Below are 17758 nucleotides of genomic sequence, written 5' to 3'. Positions count from 1 at the left end.
TGATGTTATCATAGCAGACCTCCCCCGCGCGCTCCCCACGTGCTTCAACCACCCATATACTTGACCGCTCTCCGCCCCTCCTTTAAAATATTTAAAACCTCAGGAGAAGCACCACATTCGGGGCAGCGTTTGACCGGGGACACAATGGAGCTGACAGGTGCCACGCTTGTTCTTCTGCTGCCGCTCCTCTGCTCCTCCGTTGGAGAAGCGCAGCAGCCCACCGCTGCTGTCAGAGAGTATTTCATAGCAGCTGTAGAAATCGGCTGGGACTATATCTACCTGGACGATGCTGACCCAGCGCCCGAACAAAGGTGACTGTTTCCTTGTTAAATTTTCAGGGATTAGAAGTAGCCAGTTTTGTCAAATCCGATGGAAAAATATGACTTCAACAAAACTATGGTTTACTACAATTGGATTTGTGTTCTACAGGCTTCGACGTCATGTTTCTGGTTAGTTAGTTACGTAGAGAGCTAGTTAATTAGTTTGTTTTTGTGTCTTTTCTTTATAATAGTTTGAACTAATTTTAGATAAATGTTCAATGATTTTCAAATGGGTTAACATTTTGAATAAGGTATTTTAAGCGTTTCTTGGCAGTTTTCTTTTCATTTGCCCTTGATTTATTTTTTGTCTTTTTTTTTTTTTTTGTATTTATTCCATTTTTAGATTGAGATCCAAAGGTGTTCCTCAAAAGTACATCAAGGCAGTTTACAGGGAATATTCAGACTCCACATACACTGTTCCCAGGCCAAGACCAGCTTGGACAGGTAGGTCTTTTCTTCTGACTGTCGATTTTCTCACTGGTACATAAAGTTGTGTGTGGTTACACATTTTGTATTAATGATTGTCCAGGAACACTTATTAAGTTTGTGTGAATGACCTGAAGACTGATGTTGTGGACAAATATAATGTTTACCTGGGCTTTCAACAAAATATTATATTTAATAGATTTGTTTTAAATTAAGGGGCTCATACATTATATTAGAATTATTTTTTTTTTTTTTAAACACCCTTTTCTTCTGCTTGCAGGTATCCAAGGCCCGGTAATTGTTGCCCAAGCTGGTGATAGAGTGGTTGTCCACTTCAAAAACCTGGCCTCTCAGTCCTACAGTATCAGCCCAGTGGGGATCACTTACTGGAAACAGTCAGAGGGTGAGTGAGCTGAATGGAAGGAAGTGCTATCATCCCTCAAACTTGAACTTTTTTACTTTCTCACATGCTCCTCAATCTCAAACTGTACATTAGTTCACAGCATTCCGTTCTGCTTGGTCAAGTAGTGAGCAAATTCTTGAATCAGCTTGTTGACTCACTCAGTTTTAATACAGGGGTTACACTGTAGTTCAAACAGTGGCAAACAAAAACACAAAAGAGCCTAGAAGTTTACTGTTTGGTGCTACTGTGACTTAGATTTCCACTCTCACATGGTTGTAGTTTAGTCTGAATATATTTATAAGGAAAAGGGGGAAAACTGAGCAAAGCTGCTGTTAGAGCTGTTAATGATGCTAATGACTGGAAACAAATTACTGCCAAAAAGAAGTTGTTAAAAATCGTTAATGGTTTGATTAAGTTATGTAAAACCAACAGTTTGGTAAATGATATGTCAATCATCGAGAAACAAGGCTTATTAGCCCAAACGGTTGCCTCCCCATTCTTTAGAAATTATAGAGAGCAACGGTTATCATTATCTAGTGTGTGCAGATATTGTGCAACCTGTCAATGCCAAACAGTCATTCTTTGAAATGACTTGATCTCCAACAGTACCCAACTGCAAAGAACATTCGGGAATATCACAGAATTGAAAAATCGTATGAGGGTTAATACCCTCTACGGAAAGCTTTGGCATATGTTCGAAAGCTGCCATTGATCCAAAGTAGTCACTTCCTGTAAGCAGCTCATGTCTTCCTGCCACAGAGTAGATTCCAGTAACTGAGTTTATCATAATCTGAAAAGCTGCACCTGTCACGTCCAGCAATGAGACTTCACGACGCAGATCCAATCACATCAATGTGTAATATTAAATGTGAAGAAAAGATGGTTGTTTATGGGCGTGTGTGTGTGCCCGTGTTTGATAAAAGTCAGTGCTTCCCATGGATGTGATTTCTACACCAGCGCACACTGCCGTCCCGCTCCATTTCTAATAGGATTTTCATACTGAAAATGGCAAATTTAAACACACATTATTCAAAATTTTCTGTCACTTCATTAATTAATTTGTGTTTCCTGCAATGTGACAAGAGGATTTCTTTTTAAAATCTCAGTGTGCTTTCTCCCTAACATGATCATTTTACTTCTTTCTCCCAGGAAATAGTGAACTAAACAACAGACTTTCTTTTAAGTTATCATTTAATCTGTATCTTTGTACTACTTCTTTTTCTCAAAATAGGGGAGTCAGAGTCATGCTTTGTCTTTTCTTTCCAGGAGTTGGGTATGATGACTCCACCACAGGCCAGGAGAAGGAGGATGACGCTGTCTCTCCCGGAGGATATTATGAGTACGTGTGGGACATCAGCCCTAGAGATGATCCCACCAGCAGCGACCCCGATTGCCTCACTTACACATACTCGTCCCAGGTGGATATGGTCCGAGACCTCAACTCGGGACTCATTGGGGCCCTACTCATCTGTAAATCAAGTCAGTGTGCTGCGGTGGAGGTTTTGATGAATGACTGACCCTGCCTCATTATCTTGTCTCATTTTCACACATTTTATACACAACATGGAGTTAAAGTTATGTAAAGGGTTAGAGATGGCCAGAGGCTGAAATGATTCCACTGATCAAATTGAACCGTCAATAAAAGCCAGACAACAAGAAAGAAATAACAATAATAATAACAACACTTAGATCAAGGCCAAAAATGCACTGGATAGAGATACTAGCACTGAACTGACTTATCTCACTGGATAGGAAACATGCTTTAAATTAGCCCAAAAAAAGAAGCGGAAAGAAGTAGGATATGTATCAAACACAGATAAGACTACATTATGCAGATACAAGCCTATCGCCACATTCTGCATCACGTGCATTATGTGTGTGTTTCTTCAGGTGCCTTCACAGATGATGGGCAGAGGAAATATCCAGCGTTCGTCCTCCTGTTCATGGTATTTGACGAGACCAAAAGCTGGTATGGAGAGGTGGGAGTGAGGATGAGCAGAGAGAAGTTCAAGAAGAGCGAGAGCAGGAAGGAATACCACACCATCAATGGATATGTCAACTCTACTTTACCGGGTAATGAGTTAGTCTGGCTCAGACAGGCAGGTTTTCCATGAAATCGTGCTGTAATGTTAAGTGCTGTTTACACTGCACTCAGTCTATCGGTGGCTGCATTGTATGTATCTGTTCAGGAATTTGGCCTCAATTTCCTCACTCTCTGTGTGTGCGTGTGCGTGTGTGTGTGTGTGTGTGTGTGTGTGTGTGTGTGTGTGTGTGTGTGTGTGTGTGTGTGTGTGTGTGTGTGTGTGTGTGTGTGTGTGTGTGTGTGTGTGTGTGTGTGTGTGTGTGTGTGTGTGTGTGTGTGTGTGTGTGTGTGTGTGTGTGTGCGTGCGTGTGTGTAGGTTTGACAATCTGTCAAGGCCGTAATCCGGTATTTTGGCATCTGATTGGGATGGGCACAGCTCCAGAAATCCACTCCATTCAGTTTCAGGATCACTATTTGAAGGTAATTTAAGTCTTTATACTAACGACAATCATATCAAACTGATTTAAACGTTAAATGAGATCATTTTAAACCCCTAAAATAAATATCTTACTGGCTAATTAAGCACATTTGAATAAATAAATGAATTTATGGTAATTATTGTCTCATTAGTCAAACAAAATCAGATCTAATGTAGTAATGTTATTAATATGATAGTAAAATAAACAAATGCTAATCCGAAATATTTATTTGCTGTGATAAGACAACTTTGAGTTCAACTGCAGAAATAGAATAGCAGAAAGGCTGATACTGTGGTGCTAGAAAGTCTATGTAGAATTTTCTATATTTCTGCATACATATAACCCAAAACACCATCAGATTTTCCCACAAGTGCTAGAATTAAATAAGGAGAACCCAATTAAACAAACCCGATAAAATAGTGCATTTGGTCACGTATGTGTTGAGGAAAATGATCCATATACGCATTTGGCTGTGAGAAGGTTTTTTAAAAGATCTGTAGCTGGTTTAAAGGTTTTCCTTTAAGTTACATAATATTAGATGGTAGACTTTCTGTGTTTTAAAAATATGTAAATCAAGTTTATTATTCTTGTATTATTATGTTAAAATACAGTATATTGGCTTTTTTTTCAGGTATTGACCCATCGTAAAGTCACTGTGGATGTGACCCCGATGACCTTCATTACTGCGGAAATGAAACCCACTACTATAGGCAGCTTCCTAATCAGCTGTCAGATTCATGCTCACCTCCATGGTAAGAAACACCCAATCAGACTCTCAAGCCTAGAAAAATCTGTTTCCTTAATTCAACTAAATTCATCTCCTCTGTTTGAATGGTAACTATCACTGGTATTGTGCACTACTGCTTCACCCAGATGGCATGAAAGCATTGTTCACTGTGGAAAAATGCCCTGAGCCCGTCTTACCTGACCTACGTAACGTCAAATATGAGTATGACATGGATTACAATGGGTACGGTGATGATGATGCTGAGGATCTGTTCAACACCATAAGCTTTCAACCCATGAAGCCAAAGGTCCAACCCAGAGCCAGCGGAGGACAGCAGTCCAAAACCTGGGTGCATTATATTGCTGCTGAGGAGGTTGCCTGGGACTACATTCCTCATCTCAAACCAACAGACAGGTAAAGAAAAAGAAAGGAATGGGAAGGAAGAGGAAGAACAGAGGGTTTGAGCTGATTTTAATTGATTGTTTCTTTTCTGTTTGTTACATCAGTGAGTTGCAGTCCAGATATTTGCCTGCAGCCTCCCATCACTTAGGCTACAGGTATAAAAAGGTTATGTATGTGGAATACACAGACGGATCTTTCACTCAGACGAAGAACACCACTCAGACACTGCTGGGTCCACTTCTGAAAGGAAACGTCAATGATCAGTTCCATGTGAGTGAAACAAACTTTGAAGGACAGAAAATATGGGAGTTAAGCTATCATGCATCATCATAGTTGAGCTAAAACAATCATCACAATCCTACACAAACTTACTGTATTCATACATATATAGGTTCCTTGGGTGGCTTTCTATTGATCACTCATCAGTTTGAATTGTTTCCAGATCATTTTTAGAAACCTGGCCAGTCGCCCTTTTAATATCTACCCCAATGGCCTCACCAAGATCTTTCCACTGCAGAGATCCACAAATGGTAAGCGTAAGCATGGACGTAATCAAACCACAAAATTAATGTCTGTCAATTTTGATTGGGTTAGCCCTAGTACAATTTAAGTGCACTGAATTTAGAGATCTAATGAGAATGTAAAGAAATTGTCTTCATCTTCTTTAATGTGGCATTTTTACATGTGAAATGAATTATATGGTGAATTATTTCAAAAAAAGATTGGGCTGCTGAAAAGTGGGTGTGGCATAGCAAGCAATAAGTGTCTGCGCACTACAGAAATAAAAGATTAGTGGAGTCAAATCAAGAAACGGAGGATGGAAAGAGGATTACTAAACCTTATTTTGTAAATGTAAACAGTTTTTTGCCAATCGATACACAAGCACAAACTTGTAAGCAGTGATACTGCTCTCTTAGCTTCTTCAAGTAATAAGCTAACAGTCAAGATTGGTTTTATATAACGAGGGGGGTCAGCTGGGCCACCCCAAAGTGCGAGATAGGTCTTGAAAACGGTATTTATTTTATTTTATTTCTTTTTTTAACATTACGGTGTCGGGAGTGAAAAAAGTTCCAGACTTTGGTGTCTCTTTGTTGGTAATTTTTATACAATCAAAAACTGATTGGAAACATGCTGTAATTACATGATTAATGTACACACAGTGGTTTTTAACTTGTGTGAAATACCTAATAGGCTACACCACTTATGTGCATTATTACTTTGGAAATTTTCATTATCATAATCATTATATATGTAAAATAATCCACAAAATTATTTAATTACCTATTTCAAATGGAAAAAGAAACCTTGCATTATATAGTTAATTTGCTACTGAACAGTTGAAACAGCATTTGACTTGTCCCTGTCTTCAAAGACTGATTGCAACAGCTTAATGTTAATTCTCAATAATCTAATTAAACAGCTGGAGAGAAGGACTTGCGCTCCATGGGAGTGCCTCCGAACAAAACTTTTAGCTACATTTGGAGGCCAACAACGGACGACGGGCCATTGGAGGGAGACCCCCAGTGTCTGACCCAGCTGTTTCAGAGCACCGTCTCCCCAGAGCGGGACTTGGCCTCTGGGCTGGTCGGCACGCTGCTCATCTGCGAGTATAACGCCATCGATCTCCAAGGAGTACTGGTGAGCAGAACGTTAACGTGTTCAAGCTTCAGACATGGCAGTTAATGTGCACAAATGTAATATAATTTTCATTGAATCTATTGTCACATACAGTTGGGAGCAGATAAGAAGTTGAGCCTGATATTTGCTGTGTTTGATGAGAACAGAAGTTGGTACTTCAATGAAAACATGCAGAAGTCCAGCCAAAACTCTTCTTACAACACAGACCCTGATTTCTATGACTCCAATGTCATTTACAGTGAGTTCACCATTGATATAGTTCTCCTTAATGCTTGTTAGTGATGTAATAACCATGTTTAACACAGAAATATGAAAACAATCAATGTGCCCCTCAGCAGAAGTAAATCTGAATTTCCCTCGTCCTCCAGGTGTAAACGGCATCATGTTCAGCAAGCGTCAGTTTGTGATGTGTCAAACGGACATCCCCTACTGGCATGTGGCCCACGTGGGCACCAAAAGTGACTTCCTGTCAGTTTACTTTACCGGCAACCTGTTTGAGCACGAAGGCGTCTACCAGTCCGTCCTCACCCTCTTTCCCATGACTGCCGTAACCCTTCCCATGGAGACCGAGCTGATTGGTGAGGTCACAGATTAACATGTACACCCTTTTCTCTGAAGATGCTAGGCACTGCAGAAGCACACATTTTATTGGTTAGATATTGTTGGTGGAAGGAGCCAAACTTGAGAAAACTGGAAACATTTTGAGTCTCAAAACATTTAGCTTCGAGGGCCACTATACTGTTTCCTAAGCACTGACACACAACAAGGCATCCGGATCTGATATTTTTCCCAGGACATGTTTGACTTGCATAGAAAGCACTAGATGTGGATGTTTTCATGCACGTCATGCATTTGTTTCCACCAGCCACATTTATATCATATAAACTCTAACCTTTCCCTTCTTGTAGGTGAGTGGGAGATCAGTGCTTTTGATAGCAGCCTCAAAAACCGGGGGATGAGCATCCGTTACAGCGTTCGTCCCTGCAACAATGGAGACCTGCTAGTTGACCACAATGAGGATGAAGACGATATTTCTGACTTTATCGATGAAATAGCTCTCCGACCGAGGGGCTTCAGATCTCAAAATCCCACAGGTTTGGTTCGAGTATGCAATCAGTCAGTAAACACCTCCAATGAAAATGTAACTAGTGACAAACCTGAGGGGACTGGGGCAGCATGTCCACTAAGGAAAGTGACAGTAACATCACAGGAAGGGGGGAAACCTGCCTTAGAAGGAGGAATCCCACTAGATATCTTGGAGGAAATAGAGAGAGATGAGGAGGTTTCTCAGAATCTGACTGAACCTGCAGAAAACACAGGCGCCAGACGGAGAAGATATGCAGATGGAAACTGGACTGATGGAGACGTCAGCTCTAGAGCCTTTGAAGACGGAAGAACTACAATAAAGATTGGAGGAGAATTTGTGGAAAATGTGACTGACACTGATGCAGAGGAAGAAGCTGAGGAAAAGAGTGAAGTGAGTGAAAACAACACTACAATTGTAGAACCTGAAGAGGGCAACGAGATCGTACTGAACAACGAACGGCTCTTGAACAAGAATGTCTCCACTGTAGAATCAAACAATTCAAACGATATGGATGAAAACTTAGAATCACAAAACCACATTCAAATTCAACCTGAGCGACTGACAGACGATCTGCTGGAACTGGAGTACAACTACACTGCTGATAGCAACACAACAAGGATTGATATGGCCCTCCAGTATGATGACTATGGTCAAGAGGTACTAACACGTCTTTCTTTATGTTCTATGTAAATTTGGTACCACTTCCTTCCTCTCACCACATCAAATGCTATATTTTATTTATAGGTGAACAGCACATCAAATGATGTGTTTGGTACAGATTACATACGCCCGCGCTCTGGAGAGATCAGACCTCGCCACTACTACATCGCTGCAGAGGAGATCGCCTGGGACTATGGTATCCGAATGCCACATCAGCTCATCAAACCCAGGTAGGAAAAATGTTTCATCCAAGTTTCCGTGCAGGAATTTAATGGAAATGTTTTACTTTTTAGGATATATGCTTACTTTATGTTTTGCCTAGTGGCTGTGAGACATGAAAGCACAAACTTTTCTAATGTCTGTAGAGTAAATAAGACAGTAGCCTATCTTACAAGAAAGACTGGAAGCAGGAAGAAACAGCTACTCTGGTTCCATACTAACCTTAAAATCCCCCTTGATGGTTAATATACTGTGTACCGATTCATCTATATTCAAATAGAAATGTAAAAACTAAAGTACGTGGTTTATGTTAATGTAACTGCATCCAAGCTCTATCTCCACTCTCAAGACACAGACATGACAGTGGTATCAAGTCATCATTGTGAATGGAGTCACTACAAAATGTATTTTGCTCTAAAGTTGGTCAAAATGATTCACATGACTACAGAAAAATCAAGCTTATTATAAAATCCAAGCAAACAGAAGCACAACTCAATTCCTCTCTTTAGAGAGATGCGTCGAGGGATGAGGAAGTTCCTGCCAGAGTATAAGAAGGTGGTGTTTCGAGCCTACGAGGATAAAGACTTCCGAAAACCTGTAGGCAGAGGAGAGCTTCAGGAGCACCTGGGAATCATGGGACCTTTCATCAGAACTGAGATTAATGATCTCCTCACTGTGAGTGTTACTGTGCCAAAGCAAAATTAAACAATACATGTATTCTGTAGTCTCAGTAACGACTTCTACAAGCTTCAGTTTAGCCCACATGTTTCTGAAATATGGAAACTGTGAAAACTGAATGTCACGATCAGAGTTTTGTAAAAAAAAAAAAAAAAAAAGTCTCTCATTATTGTGTTTTTTAACCTGTAGATCTTTTCCCTCTCTGTCTTATCCCAGGTTATCTTCAAGAACAACGCACACCGACCTTACTCCTTGCACCTTCAGGGAGTCTATGACCGCAGCCAGGGGGCCGGCATTGCCCGGACCAGTTCCTCCTCTGCTCCACCCGGGGTCCCAGGAGAGCCCGTTCCTCCTGGGGAAGCCCGGACTTATAATTGGAGAATAACCAGGAAACAGGGACCCACTGACCCCGAATTTGACTGCAAGACTGGAGCTTACTACTCTACTGTGGACAAGGTCTGCAGACATCTTCACCTGTAGCCCCCTTTTATTTCCTGGATATACAGCATGTATATTCCTTTGGTGTTGTTTGTTTGTTTGTTTATTATCACCATTTACTGTTTTGATTTTAAAGTTAAATTATTGTGATAAAAACCTCGATTGTACTCATGCGACAAGGAGAAAACATTTGTCTTTACTTTTTCCCAGGAGAGGGACCTTCACTCAGGCCTGATTGGTCCACTGGTGATCTGTAAGTCTGGTACCCTCCAGACTCATCAGAACACGCAGAAAAACATCCAGGAGTTCTCTCTGCTCTTTCACACCTTCGATGAAACTAAAAGCTGGTACATGGAGGAGAACCTGCAGCGACACTGTGTCCCACCCTGTCAGGTCAACCCTGACGATCCCTGGTACCACATCAGCAATAAGTTTGCAGGTAGAGATAAAAGAGCTGATTGATGCTGTAATGCTTGTTGCAATTTTCTCAGAAATAATGCAAATGTTTTTCCTCAGCAATAAACGGTTATGTGGCAGAGACCCTTCCTGGTTTGTTGGTCGCCCAGCACCAGCCAGTCAGATGGCACCTTCTGAACGTAGGAAGTGACAGAGAGTACCACGCTGTGCACTTCCATGGTTTGCCTTTCACTGTTCACACGGAACAGAAACACCGTATGGGCATCTACAACCTCTTTCCTGGTAAATACACCCACACATTCATATATTATTACACATAAAACCTTTCTCTTTCTCTATCGCTCTCGGTCTTACAGTGATCTAATTTAGACTAAAATGACATATGTTTCTTAGACTGATTTTGTTGAACGGAAATTACTGTATATGTAAAAAAAAATCATGTGAAGCCCACATCTTTCCTTTCCATATAATGAAAATTGAAATGCAAAAGGGAATGATTTAAGTGAACTATCTGAAGGGGTCATGTTTTTTTGTTTTTTTTCTGGCTCTGTAATGTAATTCTTGTGTCATATGCTGTCTCGTTGCCTTATATATTTCTGATCAACCATTTGTTCCTCCTTCAAGGTGTATTTGGCACAGTAGAGATGAGACCCCCCACAGTTGGCACATGGCTGGTAGAGTGCACAATAGGAGACTACCAGCTGGCTGGCATGAGGGCGAAACTTTTGGTCTATAGTAAACGTAGGTGCACATGTCTCATGTCTTCATGGTCTCCAGAGGATAAAATGATGTTGTCATGCTAAACAAAAGCTTTTGACCAAGTGGAATTGATGTAGATGGATGAGTTGGTAAAATAGTTTGTTAGACTACAACTCTACTATGAGGACACGCTTTAGCAGATCATGCTAAAGACAACAATAACCATACTGCAAAGTTTTCTAATTTCTTTTTATTCTTTATTTTGTTTTGTGATGCGTAGAGTGTAACAACCTCAGTGGTCTCTGTTGATTTAGATGCCAACACTCCTGCTGCTGCTGCTGATGTAATAATTTGTGAATTATGTCAGAGGCCTTTTCCACAGTTTTTTCACTGTAAAGTATTTAGATATTGTATCATTTAAGGTTTTTTTCTTTTTTTCAATGAAGACTTCCTCACTTTGCCTTGTCAAAAGTCTGAGGTTGCACCAGTAATAGAAATGTCATAACACCAAAACAAACAGCACATATATTGTACACAGTAGTTATATACTATCCACCTGCATTACGTGATTAGAAATATATATATATATATATATTTATTTTTATTTTATTTTTTATTATGTTCACCTGATAATCTGATATGTATTACTGACTTGTTTTTTGTGATCACTGACATGCAGTATGTATGTTACCACTGGGAATTAAATCTGGAAGGATCGAGGATTCACAGATCACAGCATCAGATCACATAGGTAAGACAGCAGGCTTTAGGATTTTGTTTTTGTTTTGTTTTGTTGTACTTTTATTTAACAGGGTAAGCATACCAAGAACACTCTTAATATCTGTCCACATGAAGAGAATAGAAAGGTTTATATGTGCACTAAAAATGAAAATTCCTCAGTCTTGTAGTCACGAGGAAGCTTTATGAAATCTGAAAGTCAGGAAATTACCCACAGTGAGATGGATTATTACTGTGTTTACACATGTGTGTCCAGGTAACTGGGAGCCAAGGCTGGCAAGGCTGCAACAGTCTGGATATATCAATGCCTGGATGGGCAGAAACAACAAGTCATGGTTACAGGTTAGATTTACGCCATTCTTTGCTTTTACACTGTATCAGATACTGAAAGTAGTGTCTTAAAGTTCCTCATTCAAGGTCTGAATTGTCCCGTCAAAACCAATCAAAAACAGTATTTTCATTATGATGTTAAGATGTAAACCAAAAATAGAGCACAGCAAAATGTAATTTAATGTAATGTGTGTCTCATTAGGTTGACCTTAAGAAGCCCATGCTGCTGCATGGTTTGCTGACACAGGGAGTGAGGTCAAGGCTGAGAGACCACTACATCGCAGTCTTCACCATCTCCTACAGCCTGGACCAGGAGATGTGGACCACTTACAGAGGAAACGACATTGAGAAAACCTCCGTATGTCATCATGATTTATATCTGTTACAGTTGGGGTCACAATTTGACACCAATAAAATGTTGATTCTTCTGGAAATTTCAACTTAGTTTCACAGCTTTGCAGAAGCTGAACTTAGAACACAAGCACACTTCCCAGATCACCAGACAAAAACAACATGCTGACCACTGACAGGCTGACAGATATACGACATTTGATATGTTAATGTGAAATGATCTACTGTGAAATATTTTACAGAGAAAATGCAGCACCAGCATTCTGCTTCCTGTCTCATTTTCTGAGGGAGATAAGGAGTTATTTTTATTTAGTGGAGCTGAAGACTTCATCAATGAAATAATTTGTATTCAAATTACTGTTATTTTGCCCCTTAATTATAAATTCAGTGTACTACACAGGTTTTGTAGATCCTTTTCCAAATAGATTTTATAACCTCTAGTCAGCCATTGTTTTTAGTTTATTTTAATATAAATGTAAAAAAAACTCAACTTAAACACTTGAGTAGCGTTAAAGGCACCAAGAGTAAGGGTTTGTAAAAGGGGAACTGATTGCAACTGAATGGCCATGGTGTGATACTATGTTAAATATCCAAATAAATGTAATAAAGGGACCAAATTCTTTACTGTAATGGGTTGCCAAAGTTGAATAGTTGGCAGCTGTGTATTTGTGATGCTTGTACTAAAACGCACCATTCTACCAACATGATTCTTTTAAGTCTGTGCCAAACTGTTTGTGCTGGCTCATTTACAGATCTTTCATGGCAACCTGGACAGCTCCAGGGTGAAAATGAATCACATCTCTCCACCATTTGTTGCTCGCTACGTCAGGATTCAGCCTTACAGCTACATGCATAAGCCTGCTGTCCGACTGGAACTGCTGGGTTGTGATCTCAACAGTAAGTTGTCCCAACAGTAGCAGAGTTGATCCATGTGAAAGTACCGAGACTGACACTGCGTACATGTTTGGGTGTGTGTGCTTAACCAGGCTGCTCGATCCCTCTCGGACTCCAGAGGAGCCTGATTAATGACAGCAGTTTAAAAGCCTCCTCCATTTATTCATCTCTGCTGCGGAGCTGGAGCCCCAAATTCGCCCGCCTCCACCAGGAAGGCAGTACCAACGCATGGAGGCCAAAGGTGAACATGCACACATTCATATGCACAAACTCATAAAGTATATTGTACATTACATGCAATTCATATTTAGTACAAGTAAAAGTTAAATATGTATGGAAAACAGTGAATTACATTACATTTCATTTTAAGTCCTTAAGTCAATTAAGTGAAGTTTTTATGGCACTCATTATAGATTGTTGAGTTTCGGTTGTACACAGAACAATATTTTCCCAAACAATAATCCGCTGTAAGGTTATGTTCTTTCAGCAGTAGATATGTGGATAACGAGACAGTGAGCACGTTGCATGTTGCATGTTGGTTGTACACTACAGTAATACAGTAAAATGTTGTGTGGCAATTGAAAAAAGTGTGCTAGAAAGAGGCGTACAATGTCCGGCTTCTCTGTAACATCTGTGTAGCTCACCAATCACAGGGTGAAGTGGGCATGATTGCACTATTATCAGTGGGATTGCAAGGTGGCAAAGTGGGAAATCGTTAAAACCTTCTGCTCTTCTCTTACTCTCCTTCCATTAGGTTGGCCTGTAGTTTATAATTTCCTCCTCCTCAGCTTATCATCTTCACATTTTGCAGCACTAAACTGTTGAAGTGTGATTTGTCCTTCCAGCAAACCGTTGAGCTGTTATTAAAGGTCACACACAGCACTTGTGAGCCATGGATAGAGGTCAACCACTGTGGGCCAACTATTATTCAGAATAGTGTTCTGAAAGGACTTCAAAGGCCTGAACAAATAACTTAATTTTGAGTCTATTTAATGTTGTTTCTTTTTCCAATTTTTATCATCCCTTGAGTTTGAGCATTTAACCTTTATCCAATAGCTGAAGTCAACAGTCAGTTCTGTCATTGTTCTGTTGTCTAAACAGGAATATGTCTTGCAAATGTGTTCCAGGACACAAAATATAATTTACTTTCTTTGCTTATATAAATGTGAGAGAGTTGTGAAATTTGGAGCAGGAAGTGTGCTCCAAATTTGTCCAAGTTTCAACTTGGAGTCATTTTTGTTTTGGTTGGACTTTTCCCATTGCCAACCTTTGCCCTTTCTGTAGCTTAAAGTTTAAAAGAATGAATCCTCTGCACCCCAAAAAAATTACCAAAAAGACGCCATTTGTCATGGATAGAAACTGTTAAAATAAAAAATTATCATCTGGTTTTCAAACCTGTGACAGTGACTAACTAAGCATATGCACCAAACGCTTCTGTCAGAAAAAAATAACCAAATCTAAGCTTAAAATAGTGATATTTAATCAAAATCACTTTATTCAACATATCTTGTTTTAAATTTCACCAAAAAGAAACCATTTGCACAATCCAGATTTTCCCAAAAAAAATGTAAAAAATTCGTCGCGTAAGCCTTGAATGAGATGGCTGAAACCAACAGTCAAGTGACAAAAGTTTCGTGAATTTTCGACTAAACGGCAGGTTTGATCACAGAGGATACAGGACTGAGATCATAGAGGGTTTAGAATAGGTTGTTAAAAAAAAAAGATTTTTGACATTATCACTGTATTATACTGCACATAAGACATTTTTGAGTCCCCCCTACTTGTAGCCATGATTGTGCCGTTTCCATAGAAGTGCAGTGAAAAGTGAGCCGATAGTGAGTAAGAATGTGACAGGAAAACACCCATGAAAAGCTTAGCGTTCAGGGGTTAAGATAGAAAAAAGTCCCCACACTAGTTGTTCAACTGTTTTTGCCATGTGCTGCCTTTTATACAAAGTCTATTGTGCTACCACACAGGAGAACAGTGGAAAAAGATGCACTGCCAGAAGCATTTTCCTAGTTTATTAGTTTCCTTGTCTCCTTTGAGCTGTGTGGGAGAGGAAGTGGTGCAGTGTTCTTTTTGGCCATATCTACATCTGCTTGTTTTCTTTACTTCCACTTCTTCAGCAGTTGGTATCTATTTCTTTCCGTGTCATAAAATGTCCCTTTCTTATTTTGTGCATTCCACTCATAACTTTTGTATTCCAGATCATATTATTTCAGAATCACATGACCTTCTGCACATCATACCTTATACAGTAGTTCTACGTTAGAGATAATATACCTGCCGATGCTGTGGTTGGTTCAGTAGGTTCATTCTACAATGAATAATCAGAGAGTATAAACATCCGTATATGTTTTAATTGACTCAAAATCAACTCATCAGTAACAGGAATAGTTAAAGGCAGCAGACTTAACTGTACATTTGTACTGAATTGAGAAAAGAGGAACCCAAATGCAGAGCTCAGAGTTACACAAACAAAAGTTTTATTAGGTTTAGAGGATGGTGGTGGAGGAGATGGTTACGCGGGGGTGTCCGGGAAGCTCAGAGCAGAGGGAGCTGAGTGGAGGCTGGCTGGCAGGGAGTTACAGACAGAACAAGCTAGAGATCCTTGACACAAAGAAAGAGATTTAGTTAGAGCTCACACAAGGAATTTTACTTTGAGTGTCTTAAGCGGCTGTGGGTGGTTCACCAGAGTGGTTGAACTGATAATCTGGCAATAGGTGGATGAGTTGATGAGCGTAGATGAGAAGCAGGTGTGTGTCATCATCATTACTTATAAATTTGGAGCTTGGGAGACACACCCACACTGGCAATGATCAGGAACAGAAAACACACACACACACACACACACGGAAAGGAAAGGAAAGGAAAGGAAAGGAAAGGAAAGGAAAGGAAAGGAAAGGAAAGGAAAGGAAAGGAAAGGAAAGGAAAACAAGGAAACCCCGGAAACCTCTGGGCGAGGGCTGACAGGGCTGTGACAACATTAACCATCATTTTTATAAGAACTTTTAGTTAAAAAATAATTACACTTTGTCATTTTTCCAAAATGTATCCATCTTGAGCAATTGCTCTCAAAGTACTGTTTTGAGAAATGCAAGAGCGTCTGTAGAAATGCTTGTAGAAAACCCTCATACATACCTTCTTTTCATTATCAGAAAACGAGACTGTTGTTTGTTTGTTCTTTTCTTTCTGATATCTAAAAGTGTTTCCTCTGTCCTCTTCACCTCAGAACAACAACCCCCACGAGTGGCTGCAGGTTGACTTGGCGAAAGTCAAACGCATCACAGGGGTCATCACCCAAGGAGCGAAGTCTCTGTTGACCCAAATGATGGTGACAGAGTTCTCAGTCACTGTCAGTCATGATGGGCACTCCTGGAGTAGCGTGTTAGAGGATAGCTCACAAAGAGAAAAGGTATTCTTAGTGCAAAAAGGGTGATTTTATAAGTTTATAAGGTTTTCCAAATGAAGTCAGGCCTGTGTCAGCATTGCCAAGGGATGGATTCCAGATTACAACCACATAAAACAGTCCATAAATCTGCAATGACTAATGTGTTTTTTGCTTGTTTCATTTATTCCTTCTGTGAATCAGTAAGCAGAAATCTATCGCTCTGTAACCAACACTATTACACCAGTAGATGAGTCACTTTGTATGATGGAGATGACTAAAAATATCCTAATGAAGTGTTTTTTTATATTTTTGTAACATAATATACGAATGAACTTAGAAATCCTGGTAGTTGTGGTAGAGGGATTTATTTTAATGTGTCTGTATACTGTGGCCCCTCAGTGTGAGTTAATCACATGAATTTATCTGCTCATCTCCCCTCTTTCCTCACTGTCTCTTATTTCCTCCTCTTTCCCTCCTCAGATCTTCAAAGGAAACGACGATCCTGATGAGGAAGCGCTCACTGTTTTCGATTCTCCTCTGTTTGGCCGCTTCCTCCGTATCCACCCGCGGGGCTGGATCAATGACATCGCCCTTCGCTTGGAGGTGCTGGGCTGTGACACGCAGCAGTGGGTCTGACATCACTGGACCAACGCTCCATTGCAGCAAGCAGCAGCATTTTAGCAACAGACTAGGTTTAATGTTTTTGTTCTGTTTTGAAAGTTTGTCAAGTAAAATAATTGATAAATTGATATGCAGAGCACTTGTTAGGTTATATATAAACTGTCTGAAGCTATTTCTCCTGTAGCCACAACTTTGTTTACATTTTTTTCAACAAAAAAAAATTTGGGCAGTGTGGTATTTAGTTGTTTCATTATTGTTCAGAAGAGGTTCAGTTAAAAAAGACTAATTATTATATACATATTTATATTTTTAAAGGACATAAATATGTTTGAGGTCATATTAAGTTGGATATAATATGTTGAGGGAAAAAAATAGTTTAAAGTATATTTTCGCTGAGCTACACAGTATTTAACTTTGAAGCACAAGTTCTGTGCAGAGCAAACCATTTGAATGTAAGCTTGTGTAAATATTTCAGACACGGATTGATGTATACTCTTTGACTGGTTGTTGTATATCATTGGAACAAATTTTGATTTTTGTGCTTTATTTGAGTTCATATAAACAGTGAATCTATACGAGTTTCAGTGGCATTTATTCCAAACGCCTACAAAGTTGGATGCACACGAACACATAAACACAAAAGCACGCAACTGCTTTCCAGCTTTAAAGGCAAAATTTTAACTACTATGTTTTTTAAAACTCTTACCGGAGCTGCAGTGTATGTTTAAGTGCAACCAGCTTCACAAAACACCATAAAGGTAAATCAAGCACTTCTCCATGCTGCCTTGTGTTCTTCATTTGTTTCTGTTCTTCCTTT

General features: G+C 39.7%; 1 protein-coding gene across 1 annotated transcript; it reads left to right on the top strand.

Moving 5' to 3' along the window:
- Nucleotides 1-171: 171 nt before the first annotated feature.
- f8 (coagulation factor VIII, procoagulant component) lies at nucleotides 172-17516 on the top strand. Its single transcript, XM_069694499.1, has 27 exons — nucleotides 172-311; nucleotides 664-764; nucleotides 1027-1149; nucleotides 2416-2628; nucleotides 3040-3222; nucleotides 3549-3652; nucleotides 4283-4403; nucleotides 4525-4792; nucleotides 4885-5050; nucleotides 5223-5310; nucleotides 6201-6418; nucleotides 6512-6656; nucleotides 6787-7001; nucleotides 7332-8162; nucleotides 8250-8395; nucleotides 8894-9059; nucleotides 9279-9518; nucleotides 9711-9939; nucleotides 10017-10199; nucleotides 10542-10658; nucleotides 11296-11367; nucleotides 11611-11696; nucleotides 11887-12042; nucleotides 12788-12932; nucleotides 13022-13170; nucleotides 16162-16344; nucleotides 16801-17516. Exons 4-27 carry the CDS (start codon nucleotides 2574-2576, stop codon nucleotides 16954-16956), a joined length of 4422 nt encoding a protein of 1473 aa, XP_069550600.1. The 5' UTR covers nucleotides 172-311; nucleotides 664-764; nucleotides 1027-1149; nucleotides 2416-2573; the 3' UTR covers nucleotides 16957-17516.
- The last annotated feature ends 242 nt before the right edge of the window (nucleotides 17517-17758 follow it).

Source organism: Brachyistius frenatus, unplaced genomic scaffold, assembly GCF_029030835.1.
Source record: "Brachyistius frenatus isolate BFR_SWC_R1_liver_20210118 unplaced genomic scaffold, ASM2903083v1 Contig_17, whole genome shotgun sequence".
In the NCBI taxonomy this organism is placed as follows: Eukaryota; Metazoa; Chordata; class Actinopteri; family Embiotocidae; genus Brachyistius; species Brachyistius frenatus.
Note: the sequence above shows the minus strand (reverse complement) of the source record. Positions and strands in the feature narration are given on the sequence as shown.

What these genes read in the sequence shown, in the direction of transcription:
- f8 (XM_069694499.1), top strand. Translation starts at nt 2,574, where the DNA reads ATGGTCCGAGACCTCAACTCGGGACTCATTGGGGCCCTACTCATCTGT. An exon ending in AGATTAATGATCTCCTCACT is followed by an intron (nt 9,060 to 9,278) that starts GTGAGTGTTACT and finishes GTCTTATCCCAG; the next exon opens with GTTATCTTCAAGAACAACGC. An exon ending in ACTTTTGGTCTATAGTAAAC is followed by an intron (nt 10,659 to 11,295) that starts GTAGGTGCACAT and finishes ACTGACATGCAG; the next exon opens with TATGTATGTTACCACTGGGA.